This window comes from Crinia signifera, chromosome 5 (genome assembly GCF_055691185.1).
Source record: "Crinia signifera chromosome 5, ASM5569118v1, whole genome shotgun sequence".
NCBI lineage: Eukaryota > Metazoa > Chordata > Amphibia > Anura > Myobatrachidae > Crinia > Crinia signifera.
In genome coordinates, this window is record NC_139221.1 from 304,442,226 (window position 1) to 304,462,815 (window position 20,590).

Below are 20,590 nucleotides of genomic sequence, written 5' to 3' on the forward strand. Positions count from 1 at the left end.
TCACTTATTGCACGCTTGTTAGATCCTAATGTATGGTGATACAGTATTTGCCTCTGACAAATCATTGTGTCCAGTCTGATTATGACGTTTGACCCTATAATTGATGATGTCATAAAGTGGGATTTTACATCAGGAATTGTCCTCAATAATTATAATTTCTTAGCAGTGATTATACTGGGAATAACAAATTTAGAATCTATTTACTAAGCCTCGGAGACAGGTAAAGTGGATGGAGATAAAGTACCATTCAGCACATGTGCATGCTGGGAGTACCAGGGATGGATCCTACAGATCCATTTCCTGGAAAATGTTGCAAAGTATGTACAATGGTTAATGCCATCTATATATGCCATTCATCATAGTGACCTGGTTCCAGGCTTGATAAATGAATCATTACAAATCTCCGATATATGAAGTGGTCAACCATACACAGGGCCAGGTCCTCTAAGCTTCAAAAGTGATAAAATGGAGAGTGATAAACAACCAGCCAATCAGCTCCTACCTGCCATGTCACAGACTGTGTTTGAAAAAATGTCAGGCAGGAGCTGATTGGCTGGTTGTTTATCACTCTCCATTTTATCACTTATGAAGCTTAGAGAATCTGGCCCATAGATTGAAGCAATCCTTAATATTTGTGGGGGATATGGAAATGTCTATTTTTGGGGGATTTCCCACACAGTTCCTGATGTAAGTATCAGGGTGGCAGAAAACCTCAGGATTTGGTGCCATAGAAGATGGTTTACGTAAGTGAAGAAAAAGCACTTGAGGGAAGAGAGCCCTGTTCGTGAGATACTACGGGTGACATTTAATGGGAAGAGATTTTTAGTCACTTTCCAAAATCGCCCATTATCGCACTTTTTTAAATCGCATTTTTTGCCGCAAATTCGCATATTTAATGAGCTGCGTATTCCGGGCAAAAAAGTGCTATAAAGTGTGATTATGTGCGGAAATTTGAGGAAATGTGCGATTTTGTGTTTAAAAAAAGAAAATAAATGGCGTGAGGTACCCCCTTCTGAGCATAACCAGCCCCGAGCTCATTGAGTCGGACCTGGTTCCAAAAATACGGGGTACAAAAAGCGTAGGGGTCCCCCGTATTTCTGAAACCAGCCCCGGACTCTTGGACCGGTGCTAGTTCTAAAAATACGGGGGACAAAAAAATCTGGGGGTCCCCCATATTTTGAAACCAGTACCGGGCTCCAACAGCCCGCGGTGTCATGCCACAGCCGGGGGACACTTTTTACATAAGGTCCCCCGGCCATACCATGAGCACCGTGGCTGGTCAGCCTTGGACAGGGGTACCCATCCTGGGATTGAAGCCCGGGGCTGTCACCAGTGTCCGTGGGCTTTGGACGCTGGCCTGATAGGGTTAAATCATTCATACATAACATTGCTTTATACAGGTGAACTGTCTCCATGGAGACACATAGCTCAGCCCTGATTGGCTGAAAGCGTCTCCATCAATCTCCATCGTCTCCTATCAATATTTTCACATTTAGATTTGGGGAACTACAAAACTTGAATATTAGTTACTAAAGTTTCTAAAAATGAAAAGAGGGGATGTTCTCCAAAGTAACCAATTAGATTCTGTCTATCATTTCCTATGGTGCAATAGAGAAATCATACACAGAATCTGATTGGTTGCTATGGGGCTTTATAGAAGCTATAGTAAATGTACCCTTTAGTGCTAGTCTGGATTACCATTTATTCCTATTGCCGTTTTATAGTTGAGGATCGTCAGCTTTCATAGCCTGCCCCTTAGTAATCCTACTACATTGGATCTAGAACGTATATGTTTCAAACCAAGACGGACAGTACAGAGGTTAATGATCCAGAATCAAAAACTATGCTAATATATGTGATGCCCAAGAAAACACATGTCGACAATTTGGTTGTCCACCACTGTCATGCCAACTGTTTGAACTTGTCGACCTTTTGTATCTGTCAGGCATGTTGACCATTTGGTGTCAACCTAATGGCTGTTGGCCACAACATTGTCGTTTCATTGATCCACACCTGGTTTACCAAGTTAAGGCTTACGAGTCAAACAAAATATGGATTCCAAATGGTTGACCAATTTCTAATGACAAAACTTGGGTTGTCTGCTACTAGCTACTTAAATATAATTCTATCCAACTAGATATTTGTAGGCCCAATTGCAAAAGTTTGGGCCCCTACAGTATGTACAACCCAATGGTGAAAACATGTATGTGCACGTTAATTAGACTGGGACGGTGGGCCCCTTTCTGCTCTGGGCCCCATAGCAGCGGTACTCATAGTAACATAGTAATTAAGGCTGAAAAAATACGTTAGTCCATCGAGTTCAACCTATCTAACTTGTAACTAGGGACTTGAGTAAGTCAATATCTATAGGATTCCCTAAGTGGCCAAAAATGCGTACATGGTAGCTACACCCTTGATACTATCCCTAATCCTTGGTGAGATGTATCAAACATTGGAGAGATATAAAGTGGGGAGGGATGAAGTTCCAGTCAGCTTCTGACTATGAGCCAGATGTACTAAGCTTCAAAAGTGAATAACCCTGAGAGTGATAAACAACCAAGCAATCAGCTCCTACCTGACATTTTTCAAACACAGCCTGCAGCATGGCAGTTAGCAGCTGATTGGTTGGTTTTGTTTTTTTATCTCTCTCCATTTTATCACTTTTCAAGGCTTAGTACATATCGCCCTCAGTGGGAGAATAATGAAAGATTGGAGAGACATATCAACTTCTAATCGTCATGTTAGAAGGCTGTGTACGTAAAAATGATAGGAGCTGATTGCTTGGCACTTTAGTAATGGGCCCTGTGACAATGAGTTACATTTATTTTTTAATTGATCTTGAAAGTATATTACTATCAGCCAATCACCTCCTAACTGCCATGTCACAGGCTGTGTTTGAAAAAAGTAATTTAGGATATGATTGGCTGGACGTTTATCTCTCTTTTTCACCCTTGCATTTGTCTCTTGTTAAGGCTTAATACATCTGCCCCATTACAAGATAATTGTGATGAGCGCCCAAGATTTCCAGTGCTTGTGGGCTTCCACAGGACTTAAGGCCCCCATACACTACGCGATTTGGGCCCGATTTCACCCGATTCTGGAGGATCGGGCTGAGAAATCGAGTGAAATTGCCCAAATCGCGTAGGGTGTGACATCCAATCTGATCCGATGCGAGGTCCCGTGCGCTTCGGATCAGATCTGGATGTCGGACGGTCTGCACATAAGATATATCTTAAGTGCAGCCGGCATTGAGCTGGTCTGGGGGAGTGGGGACCGGAGAGCAGGGTCCGGTCCGTGGGTGATGCAGAGGGGGTAGTCATCTAGCGGCAGGAGAGCTGGCGGGGAGCGGGGTCCGGTCCAGCTGCAGGAGGGGTAGTGGGCTAGCGGGTGGACTGGAGAGGTAGCGGCAGGCGGGGAGCGCATGGCGCATAACAGAGTCCGAGTAGCAGCCGGCGGGAGAATAGGAAACATCCTATTCAAAAGACTGGGTGGGCAGGGTGGTCGCTGATTTGCCGAGCTCCCAGCCAATCAGCGGCCGCCTAGTCTTTTGAATAGGATGTTTCCTATTCTCCCGCTTGCCGCTACCCGGACCGTACTCTCTGTTATGCACCGTGCCGCACGCTCCCCGCCTGCCGCTACCTCTCCAGTCCACCCGTTATCCCACTACCCCTCCTGCAGTTGGACCGGACCCCGCTCCCCGCCACCTCTCCTGCCGCTAGCTGACTACCCCCTCTGCAGCTCCCATGGACCGGACCCTGCTCTCCAGTCTCTGGTCCCCATTCCCCCCCCCCCTGCTCTCCTGCAGCTCCCCCGGATTTACATGTGATAAATCGATCCAATGGTCAGGATCATTGGCATATGCATTTATCTGCTAGGGAAGAGATACTTCAGTTTATTATATGGGATCACCCTAGAGCCTTAAATCCTACTAGCATTCCTTCATCCATCCATCCATCCACCCATGCATTCCAAGCAGCTTTATGACTCTAGGTCACCTGTAGAGCATCATCATCCCAGCCATGATGATAAATACTGATGTACATTACTGTTGCTCTCCAGTACTTACAGCAGCATTTATGGCTCATGTAGATCCATCATTCGCCTGTAGCTTAAGAAGTGCTGTGAATATCAATGCTATTATTTAATTCATACATTTTGTTTTGTTTCTAGGGAAAAGAGAAACATGCAAACACCAGAGTAAGTGTCTTCTCTGTTATCTTGTCATGTAATACTCACCTCGCCGTAGCTGGTCACCCCTCACTCATGTGTTTCATGCTCCCCATCAACATCCACTCATCAGCTCTTAGCGAATGCTGCTACAAGAGTAGTAGGTTTAGTAGGTGCGTAGTGATAACACAAAGATAGTGATGTCAATGCTAATGTATGGAAACAGTCAGATAGGTAATTTCTCTTCACTTTGCTTTGGTAAAACCAAGAAATGTTCTGCAGCCTTCGTTTTTTTTATAGGTATCTTGGGAACTTGACAGTTTTAGAAATTTGAAATGCAGTTTAGGACTTTTGCTCATTTGTATATAAGCTCTACTCAGTTGATGGTTAATGGGAACTCTCCACTCTATTTAAAAGGTTGACTGACTCGTCTTTTGTTGCAATAGCAGTATTTCCGTAGGGGGACCCCACCACTCTTATGCTTTCCATGTGTTCTATCAGAGTAGACCCTTTCCTCCTCTAGAAGTGTTCTCTGGAAGTAGTGTGAGGATGTTGGACTTAAGGGAAGACTTTTCAAACCTTCTAAAGAAAAAGTGGAGGTGTTGCACATATCAGCCAATTATATTCTAGCGATCATTTATCTTATACACTCTTTAAAATTAAATATGGAATCTGGTTGCTACGGGAAAAACCTCCCTGTTTTCTCTTTAGAAGATTGTATAAACCTCCCTCTTAGAGAAATTAAATATATCAGTGAAGGCGAAGGGTAAGATCAATGGACGCTATCCAATGTGAGTATTGGGAAAGATGGTATTTAATTAACTTCTTAAATAAAGTGGAAATCCTCTTTAGATCTCGTCAAGTTTCTTTCTGTCCCCAGCTTGTCCAACTAGACTATTCCATACCCGTGATCATTGTTATTTGGCCGTTACTCATACTAGACACCTGTGCTCGTAAATAATAGTCTGGAGAAGCTTGAATAGAAACATATTTGGGCCCTGTCCAAAGTTCCCCAGACAGGTTAATGATTTCAAACCACCAAAGATTGCGAATTCCATCCACAAATGGATGTAGGCCGTTGATGTATATGATTGATGGCTGCCCATTGATAACAAGGCTGATTACCGTCATCATAAAACTATCAATGGTTTCCAACCATCGATGGATGATGCCCATCCCTAGCCTTGATACAACATTCAGAAAGGTGAGACGCAGAAACAGGTTGAGTATCCCATATCCGTATATCCAAAAACTAAAATATTCCAAAACCCGTGGTTGTTCAGAATATTCTGTTTTTTTTTCTTCCCCTGACCCATTTTTCATACCCCTGGTGTCCAAGGCGGGCTGCAGGATCCTCTTCAGCGGCATCTCCAGTCTTTGTGGTGCATTGCGCGAGTGCGCGGGCATGCTGGTGACGTCACGGTGCATCTGTGCACTCACGCAATGCATCCAGGAACTGCTGACGAGGATCCTGAAGGCCACCGTGGTTGCTGGGGGACACCGTGGATATTGGGGGACCATCGGGGAGCCAACAGGGGATCAGGTAAATATGTTAAAAAATAAAATTTTAAAAACTGAAAAAAACCTCTTCCGAAATTCTAGTGGTCCCTAGCATTTCGGATAAGGGATACTCAACTTGTACTAGAATATCAGCAGAAAACGTTTTTTTTTTTTTTAACTTGGAAGTGTTATATGATGTGGGCTTACTAAACTATTTCATTGGGTGGATTTTTTTTCTCTAAATAACTTTTTGCCTCTATAATAATCAACAGTATACATACATATAACTGTTCTTCAAATATACTAATTATCTAAAGAAAAGTGTAGAACTGAATTCACAGAAGCTAGGTATGTTTCCGTGACTATGCAATGTATCAGCCAATTAAATAGAACAATATCACAAGAGATCAAATTAGTTTATAGATAACTTGCTTTATTGAAGAGAATTGTTTTAACCCAAAGTCTAATCCTTGTGTGTAAATGTCATCTCTACATTCTGAATGTTTTATTAAATTAAAAGATTGGACAGTTCTAAAAATCAGTTGAGGCTGTTGGTTAATTTAATCTCAACAGCCTGTGAAGATCATTTGGACAACTGCCTTCAGATGATGGGCAGAGCTGTCAAACCAAAATAGTTTTTTTTCTGTAAGCGTTTTAAAGTGAATCATTGAAATTTAATACCCCCATATGAAACTCTTTGAAGAACTGTTACATCGTTAAAATGAAGAATTTTGGAAGGGTATTCTGAAAGTGGGGAAAATCACCACAGGATTCTGTAGAGCTGCAGAAGTGTGTCTTTAGTAGCTGCAGTGATGCTAAACGATGGCTGCAGAGGCACTTCCTGTACAACAAACACTTCCTGTGGATTTTCACCATCCTCATATAGTAAAATACTGAGCTGGAAAATATTTGTATACTACTTAAAAGAAAAGTAAGAAGTCATCTAAAATTAAATTATGCCCCCTGGGTTCCTTTCTGTAGGTTCACAGCTGATATAATTATTATGACATAATTGTCATAATAAGCTGATAAATTATCATTATTATTAGGGCAAATATCATAGAAAATAAAGTGAAGAAAATTATATTTTGTTATCCAGGGGCTTAAAAAAGAATAATAATAATAATTATTACTAATTTTATAATATATATCTGAATTAAATAAATATCATACGGCAGTCAATTATTACATTGACTTTAAAATAAGAGGCGTAACCAATACATCCCCTATTATCTTAGCAGTCCTAAAAAGAAATGATGTCATTAAGACTGCCTGAACGGTTAAGTGCAGGTCTGGCTAACGACTAAGTCCTAAATTGTCTTGATTTCCCATCTGGAATCAGGGCTGTCTTAACAGCATTGAAGGACCCAGACAAAGCAATGCATTTGGGGCCCCTCCACACCCGTTCACAGGCAAAATGTAAAAAATCAAAACATAAAACGCCCCTCCTGTGGTCCCGTGCCATTTCTCCACTTGTTTCTATACGTGAATGACTGTCAGCTATCCACCAATGAGCATGCTGACAGCCATTCACTGTTTGGCTGCAGCTGAGAGGCAGCTAGAGAATGCTGAACTCTGATTGGTGGATAGCTCCAGACATTCACCAATCAGCATGCTGATAGCTATTTACTGTCAGCAGACAGGGAAGCAGGAAGAGAATGCTGCCTGGTCGCTCTGTTTGTGTGTGATTCACAATCATTGTGACCAGGCAGCTTTCTCTACTGCTTCCCCAGAAGCTCAGGAGTCAGATGCCCACAACCCAATCTGCCCTGGCTCAAAAGCCTCTAGAATTGGGGGCCCTTGTGCAGCTGCCCATTGAGCCCATACGTTAAGATGGCCCCGTTTGGAATAGACAGGTGTACATGCTACGTAATGACACTGCTACCTCCACATGATGACCATGCCAGGCATGCGCAGGGAATAACGTATGCAGCTGGCATAACAGCAATACAGAGTCCTTTTTTTGAAAGAGTAATAATTGTCTGATATGTATTTTCCCTGATATTCCTAATTACCGTACCCCATGGTGAATTATGTTAATTGAATTTGAAAAAGACCTAAAAGTGCCCATACACTTATCCAATTTGGGCCGATTTCACCCGATCCTAACGTCTCGGCCTGAATCGGATGTGTTTGACATCCAGTCCGACCTGATGAGCGGTCCTTGCTGCAGGTTCAATCAATCGGATCGGACCCATCACTGGCACATCACAGGTGCTTTTTAGCACTGACGATGTGTTGGGTCCGATCCGTAGATGTGTGCCAGTGAAGAAGCACTGCTGGCACACACCTACAGTATGTGCAGGGGCTGGCAACGGCGGGGGGCAGGCAGCGGGGTCCGTGCAGCTGATAGCTGCGGATACCGGGAAGCTAATAGCGGTGCGGAGCTGGTAGCAGCATTTGCCGGGCAGCGGGGCGTGAAGCGGGTGCTAAATTTAAAAAAATATTTTGAAAGACTGGCCGCTGATTGGCTTTTCAAAACATTTTTTTTCATATTTTATTTATTTAGCACCTTCTAAAAGATAATAGATAATATCTGATCAGGGCCGGTGCAAGACACCGGGGCGCCCCAGGCGAGTCGGGGTGGGGGCGCCCCGGTGCCGGGGGGAGGGAGGGTGGTACCTGTGTAAAAAAATTGCTGCCCCGGCGTCCCTGCAGTGCTGGGGCGGTCAGGGGTGTCCGTGCTGTAGGGGTACCTGCGGCGCCGTCATGTGTATAAAGCTGGCTGCGGCCGGCGGGGTCCCTGTAGTGAATAGCAAATAACTAGCGCTTCCCGCACCGCCGCGCGCATAGCGCTAGTTATTTGCTATTCACTACAGGGATCCCACCGGCCGCAGCCAGCTTTATACACATGACGGCGCCGCAGGTACCCCTACGGCACGGACACCCCTGACCACCCCAGCACTGCAGGGACGCCGGGGCAGCAATTTTTTTTACACAGTTCGCTGGGGGTGAGGGTCGAGCTGACACCCTCCAGGTGCCGGCGCCCTAGGCAAATGCCTAGAGCTGCCTAGTGGTGGCGCTGGCCCAGTATCTGATTGATTGCCCATAGCAACATCCCATGTGAAATAAAACTCCTATCTTAAATTTCCCCCATTGTGTCTCTGTTTATATATATTTTCAATTTTCTCCACTGTGTGGCGCTGTGGAGCGCTGTGGTGCCTTACAAATCAACAATATTAAAAATGATTCCTAACTAATAATTGGTTCAGCCCTCCCAAATGGCTGCCCTCATCGTGCTTAGCTAAGAGCCATAGTTTAACTATTGGATAACTGGTTTAGAAGTTCTTACAAGTAGTTTTATGTTTGTCTCTGTTATTAATTTAACATTTTGCTTTGTCTTAATATAAAAGTGTGATAACATTTGTTTGCAAGGGATTTATACAGAACTTAGTGCAATATGTAGGTGCATCAAGATGGAGTTATGGATGCAATTGTGGGCAATGCGGCGGTCATGATGAGGAGGGCAGCTGATTGTAGGCTGTCACATGCTTAGGATATCACTCTATCCTTATACAAAGTTATATCCCAGTTCTATTACTGGCTGCAGTGAAAACAGAAAAATGATTTGACATTGGATAGCTGTGGCTAACCAATCACATTCCTCCATCTATGGATGACGGCCATTTTGAAACGATTCCATGGAATACTGTAGGCAAATTTTACATTTGTGTATGGAATTTTGTGCACTTTTTTGGTCAGAATAATTTTATGCGTTACATGTGGAACTTCCCCTATTATTGTTGTGCTTTATCGGGCATGCCGCAGTGCAGAATTAATTTATTGTCGTCCCAGCTGTATTGAAATACTACAACGTAGGCAAAATGCGGAACTTACACATTCAAGGTGAAACAGCATAGGAAAAGCTGAACTGAGATTGAATCGATAGAACTTTGCACCACGGTATAAACCACCAGTAGGTAGATGGAATTACAGCTTAGGGGGAGATTCAATCGCCGTCGAGCATCTCCCGTGGGGGAGATGCTCGACGGGCCCTATTCAATGCTGTCTTGCCCGACAGCATTGAACAGGGTTTCCTGTCAGAACGAGCCCGACATCTCTAGCTGTCGGGCTCGTTCTGCCGAGAACAGCAGGGAAGTGATGAGCTGCCGGCTGCAGCTCGTCACTTCCCGGCCGCAACTCGCGGCCACACCCCCTTCTCGCCCCGCTGCAGGCGGGACATTGAATCCCGCCTGCATGTTCTCGGTCGAGCTGACCGAGAACGGGACTGGGTCACGGCAGGCGAGCAAGCTCGTCTGCCGTGACCCGAACATTGAATACCCCCCTTAATATCAATACTGAAAACAGAAGCCGCTCTGATGGGTAATAATATTGAGGAAGAGCAAAGGGACATTTATTGTACAGCAAGGAATACTGGGGGGGAGGGGGGGGGGTGATTCAGGTTCATTCACAAAGCACATTCGGTGACGTCAACTGCCCGCCCCCGGCACCCGCGTCATGGCACCATTTGCATGGGAACACCCAGCGTTTGCAATGGAATGCCCATGAAACGCTGAGCATCCCCATGGGCGCAGCCCGTCACCGCTTGCACCATGCAGCTGCACATGTGCAGAAATGCGCACACGCAGACAAAAATACATTGATCTCCCATGCGAACCGGCAGGAGAGCAAGTGAACCAGAATAAGGCCCTTGGTCTGCTAATGGACAAAACCATGTGCACTGCAGGTGGGGCAGATGTAACATGTGCAGAGAGAATTAGATTTGGGTGGGGGTTGTACTTCAAACTGATATCTATACTGCAGTTTAAGAATAAAGCAGCCAGTATTTACCCTGCACAGAAACAAAATGACTCCACCCCAACTCTAACTCTCTCTCTGCAAAGGTTTCATCTGCCCCACCTGCAGTGCAGCACTGTTTTGTCTATTAGCAAACCTAATGTGCTGTGCGAAAGAATCTGAATCAGGATATCTGTCCCTTGGATGTGGGCACAGATAAGTTCAATGGAAAATATGTGTAAGCAATGTTTGTAGGCTCATAGCAATGACGTCAGCGCCCGCGCCCTTTTCTGCCATCTCCAGAACAGATAAAAGTCATACCAGAATGATCTGCTTAGTGAGCGGGTCTGAATCAGGCCCACTGTGCAATAATCAGACCCATCAGCCGACGCCTGACTGGCCGGTTTGATTTTCTCGCAGTGCGTAATGCTAGGTCCACACCTCATTGATTGGTGCAGCACCCAGGGCTGATTATCGTGTATGGATCCGATGTTTGCACCGCCGCCTTTGCTGCATGCCCTTCTGCGTCACATCCCTGGGATATGTAACTAGCATTACAGTTATCCTTAGGAGATTGGAAGTTCTATCTATTAGTCCGGCACCTAGGTGTAGCAATCTCTTCCTGTAGATTGGCAGCTCTTTGAACGAGACCTGCAGCTTTTGTCTGCAAGGTTGGCAGCTTTCTCGGTTGGAGGTGCAGCATGCTTTGTGTGGCTTACAGCAGCCCTAGCGGATGAGTGACCTTCTCATCTACTACTGTCCCGTTAGTGCGGTGTTCTCCCTCTGCTGCTCTGGCACTGAATGAATGCAGCACTCAGTTCCACTGCGGGATCCATCTACTCTGACACTTTCTGCAGCTGTGCTTGGGTTCTGCACAACTACTCGAGTCAGCATATTATAAAAGGGATATGGTAATTTGGTCGACACGGGTAAGATTGACAGGGTCGGAAGGTCGATAAAAGCATTAGGTTGACAATGGGAAGGACAACAGTCAAAATGTTGACATGAGTTTTTCATATTTTTTTGAGCCGGCATGTGCCGACAGGCGGTATTTCATGCCCTACCATACACTATGGTGGGAGAATAAAACAATGTCACATGCTCAGTGAGGCGCTGTGCCTGAAGCATGGCGAGAGCAGCGAGCCATGCGAGGGGACGCGGTACACTTAAACGTTCGGGACAAAAACGTGAAAAAAGCTTATGACGACCCTTTGACTGTCGGCCTAATGCTTGTGTCAACCTATTTCAGGTGTCGATCTTCAGTGGTCAACCCAATGCATGTTGACCCAATGACCCATACCCTTATAAAATGTCGTTGCACATTCTATATTGTTATGTACAGTAATCCAGACATAATCCATAACCTAATGGATGTCGACCTTTTTCATGTGTCGATTTTCTGCATGTGGACCTAACGGCTGCATACTGGTATTAACAGTGAATATTGATGTAATAGTGTTAATTTGGAAATAATATAAGAAATAAAATTCTTTTCACATGCATATTATAAGTGTGCCAGCGGTCAGTGTCTGTTCAATGTGAAAACACAATGCCCCCAGTGTTGTACAGTACCTCTCTCTCTCTATGGAGGAGATATATTACAGCTTGGAGAGAGATAATGGGGTAGATGTATGAAGCAGTGATAAGGGAGTAGTGAGCCAGAGGAGAAGTGGCCCATGTCAACCAATCAGCACTGACGTAACATCGATAATTTGCATAATATACAATTATACAGAGCAGCTGATTGGTTGCCATTGGCCACTTCTCCTCTGGCTCACTTCTCGATTATCACTGCTTCATACAGCTACCCTAAAGTATCAACCAATCAACTTCTAACTCTGATTTTTCAAACACGTGTCAGTTCGTAGCTGATTCATAGTTGCCTATCCTCCTGCATTCTGCAGGAGACTCCCTGAAATAGCAGCAATCTCCCTCTCTCCCTCATTAGTCCACCAATCTCCCTCATGTCACCTAGCCCACATTACACTGTTACATTTTTTTGGGAAAAAGAAATGAGAGACAGATACATTTACATTGAATCATCAGCGCCATTTCCCAGCACTTTACCAAGTATAGTAGCTCCTACTAACTGCTTTGGGGCTCACCTACATTTGGATATAAGTCATTTTAAAAGATTTCTCTCAGATGTAGCAGTACACACCCACGCTTCCAGGTGCCACGTTCACAATCTCTTTTCACAATCTCTCCATATATGGAACTAGACACGCCCTTTGGGTGGAGAATGACACGCACCCTCAATGGGGCAATGTGTAAAATTCTATTACCATATATAATCTCCCTGAAACTAGTTTTCAAAAGTAGGTAAGTATGAGCTGATTGATCAGTACTTTCTCTCTGTCTGTCTCTCTCTCTCTCTCTCTCTCTCTCTCTCTCTCTCTCTCTCTCTCTCTCTCTCTCTCTCTCTCTCCGTTTTAGCTTTCTCCAAGCTTTGATAAACCTCCCCTTATATGATCACAGAGGCTTCTTATTATTATATTGTAAGCTTGTGGGTTCTATTATTCCAGACTACTATTTGTAGATATAGAACTGGACGTAATATTGTAACTTATCTTTTTAATACAGCATCCAACTTGTTCACCACAGTGCTATCCAGAAATCTACGAAGGAGCTGCGTGACATGTCTAAGAACAGAGAGATCGCCTGGCCTCTTTCAACGCTCCCGGTTTTCCACCCAGTGACTGGCGAGATGGTTCCGCCGCTCCATACGGACACCTACGATAACACCAACATGCCCCTCATGCAAACCCATCAGTGAGTATCTGCGCCCTAACAGTTCTTCACAGTCAGTTATAGGCAGGCTTGCCTTCCCTCCCGGAATGGCCGGGAGCCTCCCGGAAATCGGGTCCGCCTCCCGGCCTCCCGGGAAGGTGGGCAAGTCTCCCGCATTCTGCTAATTGCCCCCAATCCCCCCTTGCCCGCTGGTGTAATTACCTGAAATTGCGCGTCCGTGGGGAGGGGGCAGGGCTTAAATGATGCGGTTGCAGCATTTTGCGTCATTTAAGCCCTGCCCCCTCTTCGCGACCCGTGAATCACGGAGTTTTCCGTCATGAGGGGGCGGGGCCAAGTGATGTCAGCCTTGCTCCCGCCCCCTGATGTGTTGCCTCTCCGGGCTTCTCCCGGAGAGGTGAAAATGAAAGTAGGCAAGTATGGTTATAGGTTTATATATCACGCCATCAATGTGATATGCCCCTCTGTCATTAACTAATGTCAAATGCGCACAGAGGTGAAAGGTTCCTTGGATGCCCATCAACAAACCTTTTTTTTTTTTTTTACTAAAAAATGCTCGGCACCTCCAATGTTAAGATGTAAAATATGTTACGCAAAGTAACGCGCCTTCAAAGTGACATCAGCCACAATGGGGGTAATTCAGACCAAATCATGGCCGGCTACAGCAGCGGTTTCATACCTGTAAGGTCATCTCCATCTGGCTCCCTGCCGTCCCGGTGATTGACGGCTGTAAAAAAGAATAAGGTTCTAGGGACTGCATAAGCTGCAGACCATAGATTCACATAGGGCTGCTGCTGATAGCATGGAAGTGGCAGTAATAGCATGGGGGTGGCAGTCCCACACCCCCGTATAGGTAAAATCTGCCGCTTATTTTATTTCTCTGATTTTAATTTGCCATGGACACACCCCACCAACTGCAAACATGTCCTACATTGTAGAAGTGGTCTCTCCAGGGTACAGAACTAACTGAATTCAGTTCAAATTTGAAATTTGGTTCCAATGGACTTAGCGATTGTGCGCGCTCAATATCCATGAAACAGTTGAACAGAGGGAGAGTGTCCATAGTTCTTGGTAAAGTGGCAGGCTGCATAATCATAGATTTTGGTATATTCTACAAAATACCCTATGCCAATACCCCGTGCCAATGCAAACACATCTTATACTCTGTTAAACATTGTTATTAGTTCTATTTCTAAATTGGTAGAAAGTGTTATTTTTGCTACCGTGCTACTTTTCTGCACAAATGGTAAATTCATGTTAACTAGAAATGGTACAGTACTGTACTGTAGGTGTCTCCCTGATGTCGCATGGCCAGAGATGTGTATGTATAAAGTACGTATCTGCAGGGCATGTTTTCTAAGGAAGAAGTTCTAGGCAAGCTGAAGATGAACAAATACCTGCGCCCGGAGAAAATGCCTCAGTGACGGTAGACAATAATAAGTTCTAGGTAGGATGGGATGGAGAACCGTAAGCACCCTGATCAAGTGCCTCACTCCAGGGAACAATAAGTTCTAGGTGAGCTGGAAACCAAGAAGTACAATACCTGGCACCCTTGGATTGTAGGCAATAACTATACAACTTCTAGGTAGGTCTCCGTATTTGAGTTTCTAGTACATTCTTTGTGAGTATTGCTGAAGGTGGTCATACAAGGAGCGGTGATTGACATATACACATATTGTTTGGTAATTACTGTACTATTGTCATTGTCACAACCAGATAATTACTTTGGGATCAATTTACTCTAGAAAAGATGTCGGCAGCGGCGGGAACAAATCATTGATAACTGATATTTTTTTCACCTATCTCGTCTTTCCAAGGACTTTGCCACATCAGACTCCGATACCGCAACATCAGCAGCAAAATGCAGGTTAGTAGGCCAATCACGGGAAAGTTTTGGTTTCAGGAATTATAACTATTAGGATCTCATATACCAGAATTGCTAATATCCAGGAGTAGACAATTTCTAAATTCTCCTTCTGTAGTGGAACTAAGACTCCCAGAATACTGAGATTTTTAGTTCCAGACCAGTTGAAGAAGCACAGATAACCCATTTCTGTTATAACGTAATGAATGCAGTGTATAAGAAGAGACAGAAGACAGAACACCCATGGGCCAGTAGTGGCTTGGAGACACTGACTGGCTTGTGGGCGTTTGGGGTCTATGGGGGTTATTGCTTCCACTGCCTGGACCACAGACAATATGCTCATCAGCGTTCCTGTCACGCCTGTCTCCACTGAAAATGTCTCTCCCAAAATGGCCACTGCCTCATAGTAGATAGTTATTATGGATGCTAGAGGAGTCTGGTGGCCGCTTTGGGAGGCATAATTTTAATGGGGCAGACAGGAGGAATCGCCTGGTAATGAGCAGGTGACTTTTTTTTTAAGGGGAGATCATTTACAAGGCATGGTTTTGCATTGAGAGCAATTGCCACTTTCTTTTTTTTTTTATTTAGTTTTCCCGGCATCCGCACATCTGCTGAACTCGTACTTTATTCTACCCTGCCCCATATTCTAGAAAATTCCTACCAAGTCTGTTTAATATTAAACCAACATTAAATTAGATTTATTTTATCTTGAAAACTACGTAATTCATTTTTTTTTTAATGGGTAAAGAAAACCTTTAGCATTTATGGAATGTATAGTAAACCACAATAAACTATTTTTATAATAAAAAATTTTGTGCACTTTTTGTATAATAAAAATAAATTTGTACATAACTCTATGCATGACAGTAACTTAGTATTATATATTTAAAAAGTTACTTTTCTATGTTATTTATGAAAAAAATGACCTTTTTTACACCGTTTTTCCTTAAAATAATTTTTATAGAGAACCTCTATGTGTAGAAAAAGAACGTACAGTATCATACATGTAGTACGTCTCTAAAGGCCCATACACACTGGGCGACTTTGAGCTGAAAGTCACTCAAAACAGCAGGTTGGCGCGGCTTTCAGCTCAAAGCCGCCCAGTGTATGGCCCAGACGATGAGCGCTGCTGCGCACTCCCCCGCAACATTGCCGGGAAAGCCGTTCATCTGCTGGTTATACCAGCAGATGAGCGGCTTTCAGGATGGCTTTGCATAGCGCTCCGCTATGCAACGCCGTCCTCCTCCCTCCGTCAGCGCCGGGCAGGGGGAAAGCCGCTCAGTCTGTATGCATATATATATGTCTCCAAATCAGCCGGCACTCAAGGAATAAATGTACAACCAGCTCCGGTGCCCATGAAAAATATCTTACCCATTGCAGCAATAAATGGCACTCCAGAAGCATTTTATGAAGAAAACGAAAGAAACTAATTGTATTTGTTACATCAAGCTTTCGAAATATATATATTTGTGGATGGAAAGGCTGCTGTAGACTGTATTGTGGCTCTGGGTTTCCCATTGTGATCGTTGCCCCATTACTAAGACGCAAGATTTTACTGTGGCCCCTATAAACTAGGCCTTACCTTTTTTGTTTCACCTTACCAGCTTAACGTGATTTTATTATATGTACCATCAGGGCTTAAAGTGGTCATGCAGAGGTGGGGGAACTCATTTCTCTATGCCACCTAATTACTCCCCTCCACCCCATTAGGCAGAGACAGGGCCAGTGGTAGGGTTTTGGCATCCCCCCTGCAAATTAGAATGCTTTTCTGTGAAAATTACTGTCCAGGGCCAAAGTGGAGGTCAAAATGTTCCACCTCACTTTAGCCCCTGTGTACCATAAAGAATTTTCTCTTTGATGTCCAGATCTAAGTATAAGATCCTCATTTTGCTATGCCCCTGATGAAGTCGTTGGGTGGTGTTCCATTAACGAGTTTAGCGCACTCCGATATAATAATGGAGTTTAAAGTGTAATTATGTTAAAATATAAAAAGGTATACAAATCTAAAGATAAATAAAGAATAACTGGAGATACCTAATACCCCTTTCACATCGCACTTTTAAAACGGTATATTGCCGTTTTTTTTCCATTTTAAAACGTTTAAGGCTGCAGTGTGAAGGTGCCAGAATTGATTTACCGGTTAAAGTTAACCGGTATTTCAACACGGTTAAAAAGCAGAGTCCTACACGTTTTAAAGCCGTTTTTTGGGCAGTTTGAACAGCTCTATTTCAATGGCTTGAAACGTGTCCCTTGGGGGTTAAACGGGTTGAATGTTTGAATGGTATTAAATGATTTTTAAAACGGTTTTCACCTGCAATGTGAAAGGTCTCAAGGCTCAGACCCGTTTTAAAGTCCCATTTAAGAATACCGTGTCATTACCCATTTCTGCAATGTGAAAGCAGTATTAAGTTATCAACAGATATTGGCGATACCTAAGTTATCAACAGATATTGATATTACCATAAACTACTGTAGCTAAAACATTGAAATTTATTTTAATTGAAATTCACGTTAGTAGAGCAGCTGCTTCAAAGTGTCCATGTAGATGAGACCTCACCAGCAATTATTGTAAATAGTTAGATTTATTTAGTAACCTCAATATTAAAACGACATTAGAAAAATAAAAATAAATGTTCCAATATTATTCATTTCTCCTTCAAAGTATTGTGTGTGTGCGGGTGGGTGTGTATGTGTGTGTGTGTGCGTGTATTTGCAAATGTGTGTGAATAATCTGTTTTATATACCGTGCACCAGTAGCTGCTAAACCAGGCATGTCCAAACTGTGGCCCTCCAGCTGTTTTGAAACTACACATCCCAGCATGCCTTGCTGTCCCTAATAGCAAAACTGTGGCAAGGCATGATGGGACTTGTAGTTTCACAACAGCTGGAGAGCCATAGTTTGGACATGCCTGTGCTAAACGTTCCTTATCCTCCCCCAGTACATGTAGCGGTTCTGCTCACAGGAGTTACGGTGGATATATGATCAGCCTGTTGGGATGCTGATCTATACTCCTGTAGCCGCAACACATGCACTGCTGGTGCGGGATGGGAACAGAGGACCACCCTATGGGTTCTGTATGTAACTGTACAACAATTCTATACAACTTTATCTAGAATGGGCAGAAGCAGATGCCGTAAGCCTAATGCTAAGTGCTGCTTTAGAATACTGTAGATTAAAAGAGTATTTGGGGATTTCATTGTTCTTCCTCTTTATTGTTGCTTTCGGGATCTAAAGGAGAGTTTCGCATGACAACCTTTCAAAGATTTGAGGTGAGTATAAAATGTATTCTGTAATGCAAAGTGCTTAAGGATTGGCATAAGGGGTGTTGTGTTAGGGGTATATCAATCCTGAAACAAACGATACACAGGTACTCTACACAGTTTTATCCAGAATCTGGCGGAAATCTGTCCTATATTACATGCCGTTTAACTTTTGTGGGGAGTTGTATCAGCCTTGGAGAGTGATAAAGTACAAACCAATATGTTCCTAACTCATTTTGCAAACACAGCCTGTAACATGGCATTTGTGCTGACCACGCCCCCAAAGCGTGACATTCCTCTGTAGCTCTGTCTCCATCCCACCTCAAGGAACTGGCTGCTATCTCCTGGTCGAGGGCAGCCAGAAAGTAGGCAGCCCTGAGATTAGCCCTACTGATCCTGACAGACCATTGCCCATTCCTGTATAAAAGGCCCCTGTTCTTTCTCCAGTCTATGTCCTCTCTAGTGTTTGGCCAAGTCCATCGGTCTTGGCTGGCCACACCCCTTAAGCTTGGGCCCATAACGCTGAATTCCCAGATGGGCCCATCATACTTCAGTCCTACACTGGATACCGCAGATTAATATATTAATGCATCCGGTTGATGGTGGTTTTCAGACCTTTTAGCATCACTGCAGCAGTCAGTCGACTATATAGGCAAATTGGCCTACTCTAGGCATGTCCAAACGATGGCCCTCCAGCTGTGGTGAAACTACAAGTCCCATCATGCCTTGCCACAGTTTTGCTATAAGGGAATGCTAAAACTATGGCAAGGCATGCTGGGATGTGTAGTTTCACAACAGCTGGAGGGCCACAGTTTGGACATGCCTGGTCTAATCTGACCTTTTAATACTCCTACTCTGGATTAGTAAATGTTAATATTATTTCTCTTGCATAAGCATTTTGCTTTGTGAAAAGTAACGATTGAATCTTCTTCGCAGGTCAATGGTATACCTGAGGAGCGGAAACTGACAGAAGCCATGAATTTATAACACACGCGCCAAGTCACAGGCAATATTTTTCTACAAACTTTGCAGCTTTGGAACAAAGATGGAACCAGCATGGCCCACGGAACGTGTCTAACTGCATTATGTTACGTCACTCTGCAGATTGGTTTCATTTAAATCTGGGGGATTTTTTATGACATTTTCAAACTCGCTAAGAGTAACTAATATCTGTACATGTTGGATCAGTGGACAATTTATTAATATTGCTGGATTATTTGGATTCCTACCAAGGATTTACCACTCTGGATGGATAAGTGTATGCAGATAACAGAAGGCAACAAAATAAAAGCTAAAATATTGTATGTAGGAATCATTAAATCCAAATTCATCCAGAAATCTAGAAATTACCGGTGTACACTACAAAATATATATATAATTTGTTTCTAGAGTGGAATAGCCTCCCATCAGAGGTGGTAGAGGCTTGTGTTGACCTAGACCAGGGGTGGCCAAACCTGTCCGCAAGATCTACCAACAGTTTATGTGTGTCAGGCAACCTGTGGATCTAGGTAACCTGGAAAATGTGGACCGTTGGTAGATCTCGTGGACCGGTTTGGCCACCCGTGGACTAGACCATGTTGACCTTTTTTTCATATGTCCACCAATTGTGGTCGACCTATTGACTTTCAACCTACCGACCGGGTACCGAGACGAGCTGGGACAAGTGTATCTTATCTGCCGTCAGTTTTCCTTTATCTGTTTATATTTATATACAGTTGCTTCCAGTCTACATTTATTTTTCAGGCATAATTAAATAACCAGGATGAAAGGTTCACATTTAAAGTCTGTCTCAGAATGTCCTGGTGAATGCTCAGAGAAGTGTGAAGTGCCGGTGAATGCTCAGAGAAGTGTGAAGTGCCGGTGAATGCTCAGAGAAGTGTGAAGTGCCGGTGAATGCTCAGAGAAGTGTGAAGTGCCGGTGAATGCTCAGAGAAGTGTGAAGTGCTGGTGTGCCCACTTTGTAGCACCGTGTGCCGCGCTGGGGAGAGAGGCAGCCGAGACGCAACAATGGATGCAGGGTGTGCAGTGTGGGCCCCCATCTGGTGCCAAGGGCCCGTGTACACTTTGCACCCATTATAGATGCAGCACTGGAGTAGTGTTCTTATAATGAGACAGATGTACAGTACAGTATCAAACCTTCTAGGAAGAACATGTGGGGTAGTTGCCCTTAGCAACCAGAGTCTACCAATCATTCTATTTAATGTTCTAGATAAATAGGAGAAGCGGATGGGTTGCTATGTGCAAATTCTCCACCTGTTTTTTGAAGCAGGTTTCAAACATTTACCATTTTGAATCCAAAAGAATGAAAATAAT

The 20,590-nt window shown here is 43.9% G+C and overlaps 1 protein-coding gene across 6 annotated transcripts in view; it reads left to right on the plus strand.

Moving 5' to 3' along the window:
- Positions 1 to 20,051, plus strand: part of SGCE (sarcoglycan epsilon) — a 74,901-nt gene extending 54,850 nt beyond the window's left edge. For 2 of the 6 annotated variants that reach the window (XM_083189441.1, XM_083189436.1), the window contains 5 exons: positions 4,171 to 4,197; positions 12,988 to 13,176; positions 14,970 to 15,019; positions 18,252 to 18,286; positions 19,214 to 20,051. In XM_083189441.1, the coding sequence (XP_083045567.1) occupies positions 4,171 to 4,197; positions 12,988 to 13,176; positions 14,970 to 15,019; positions 18,252 to 18,286; positions 19,214 to 19,264 (352 nt within the window). In that variant the 3' untranslated portion in view covers positions 19,265 to 20,051. The remainder of the gene's footprint in view (positions 1 to 4,170; positions 4,198 to 12,987; positions 13,177 to 14,969; positions 15,020 to 18,251; positions 18,287 to 19,213) is intronic. The other 4 variants (XM_083189437.1, XM_083189440.1, XM_083189439.1 and 1 more) reach the window with 4 other exon arrangements.
- Positions 20,052 to 20,590: the final 539 nt, after the last annotated feature.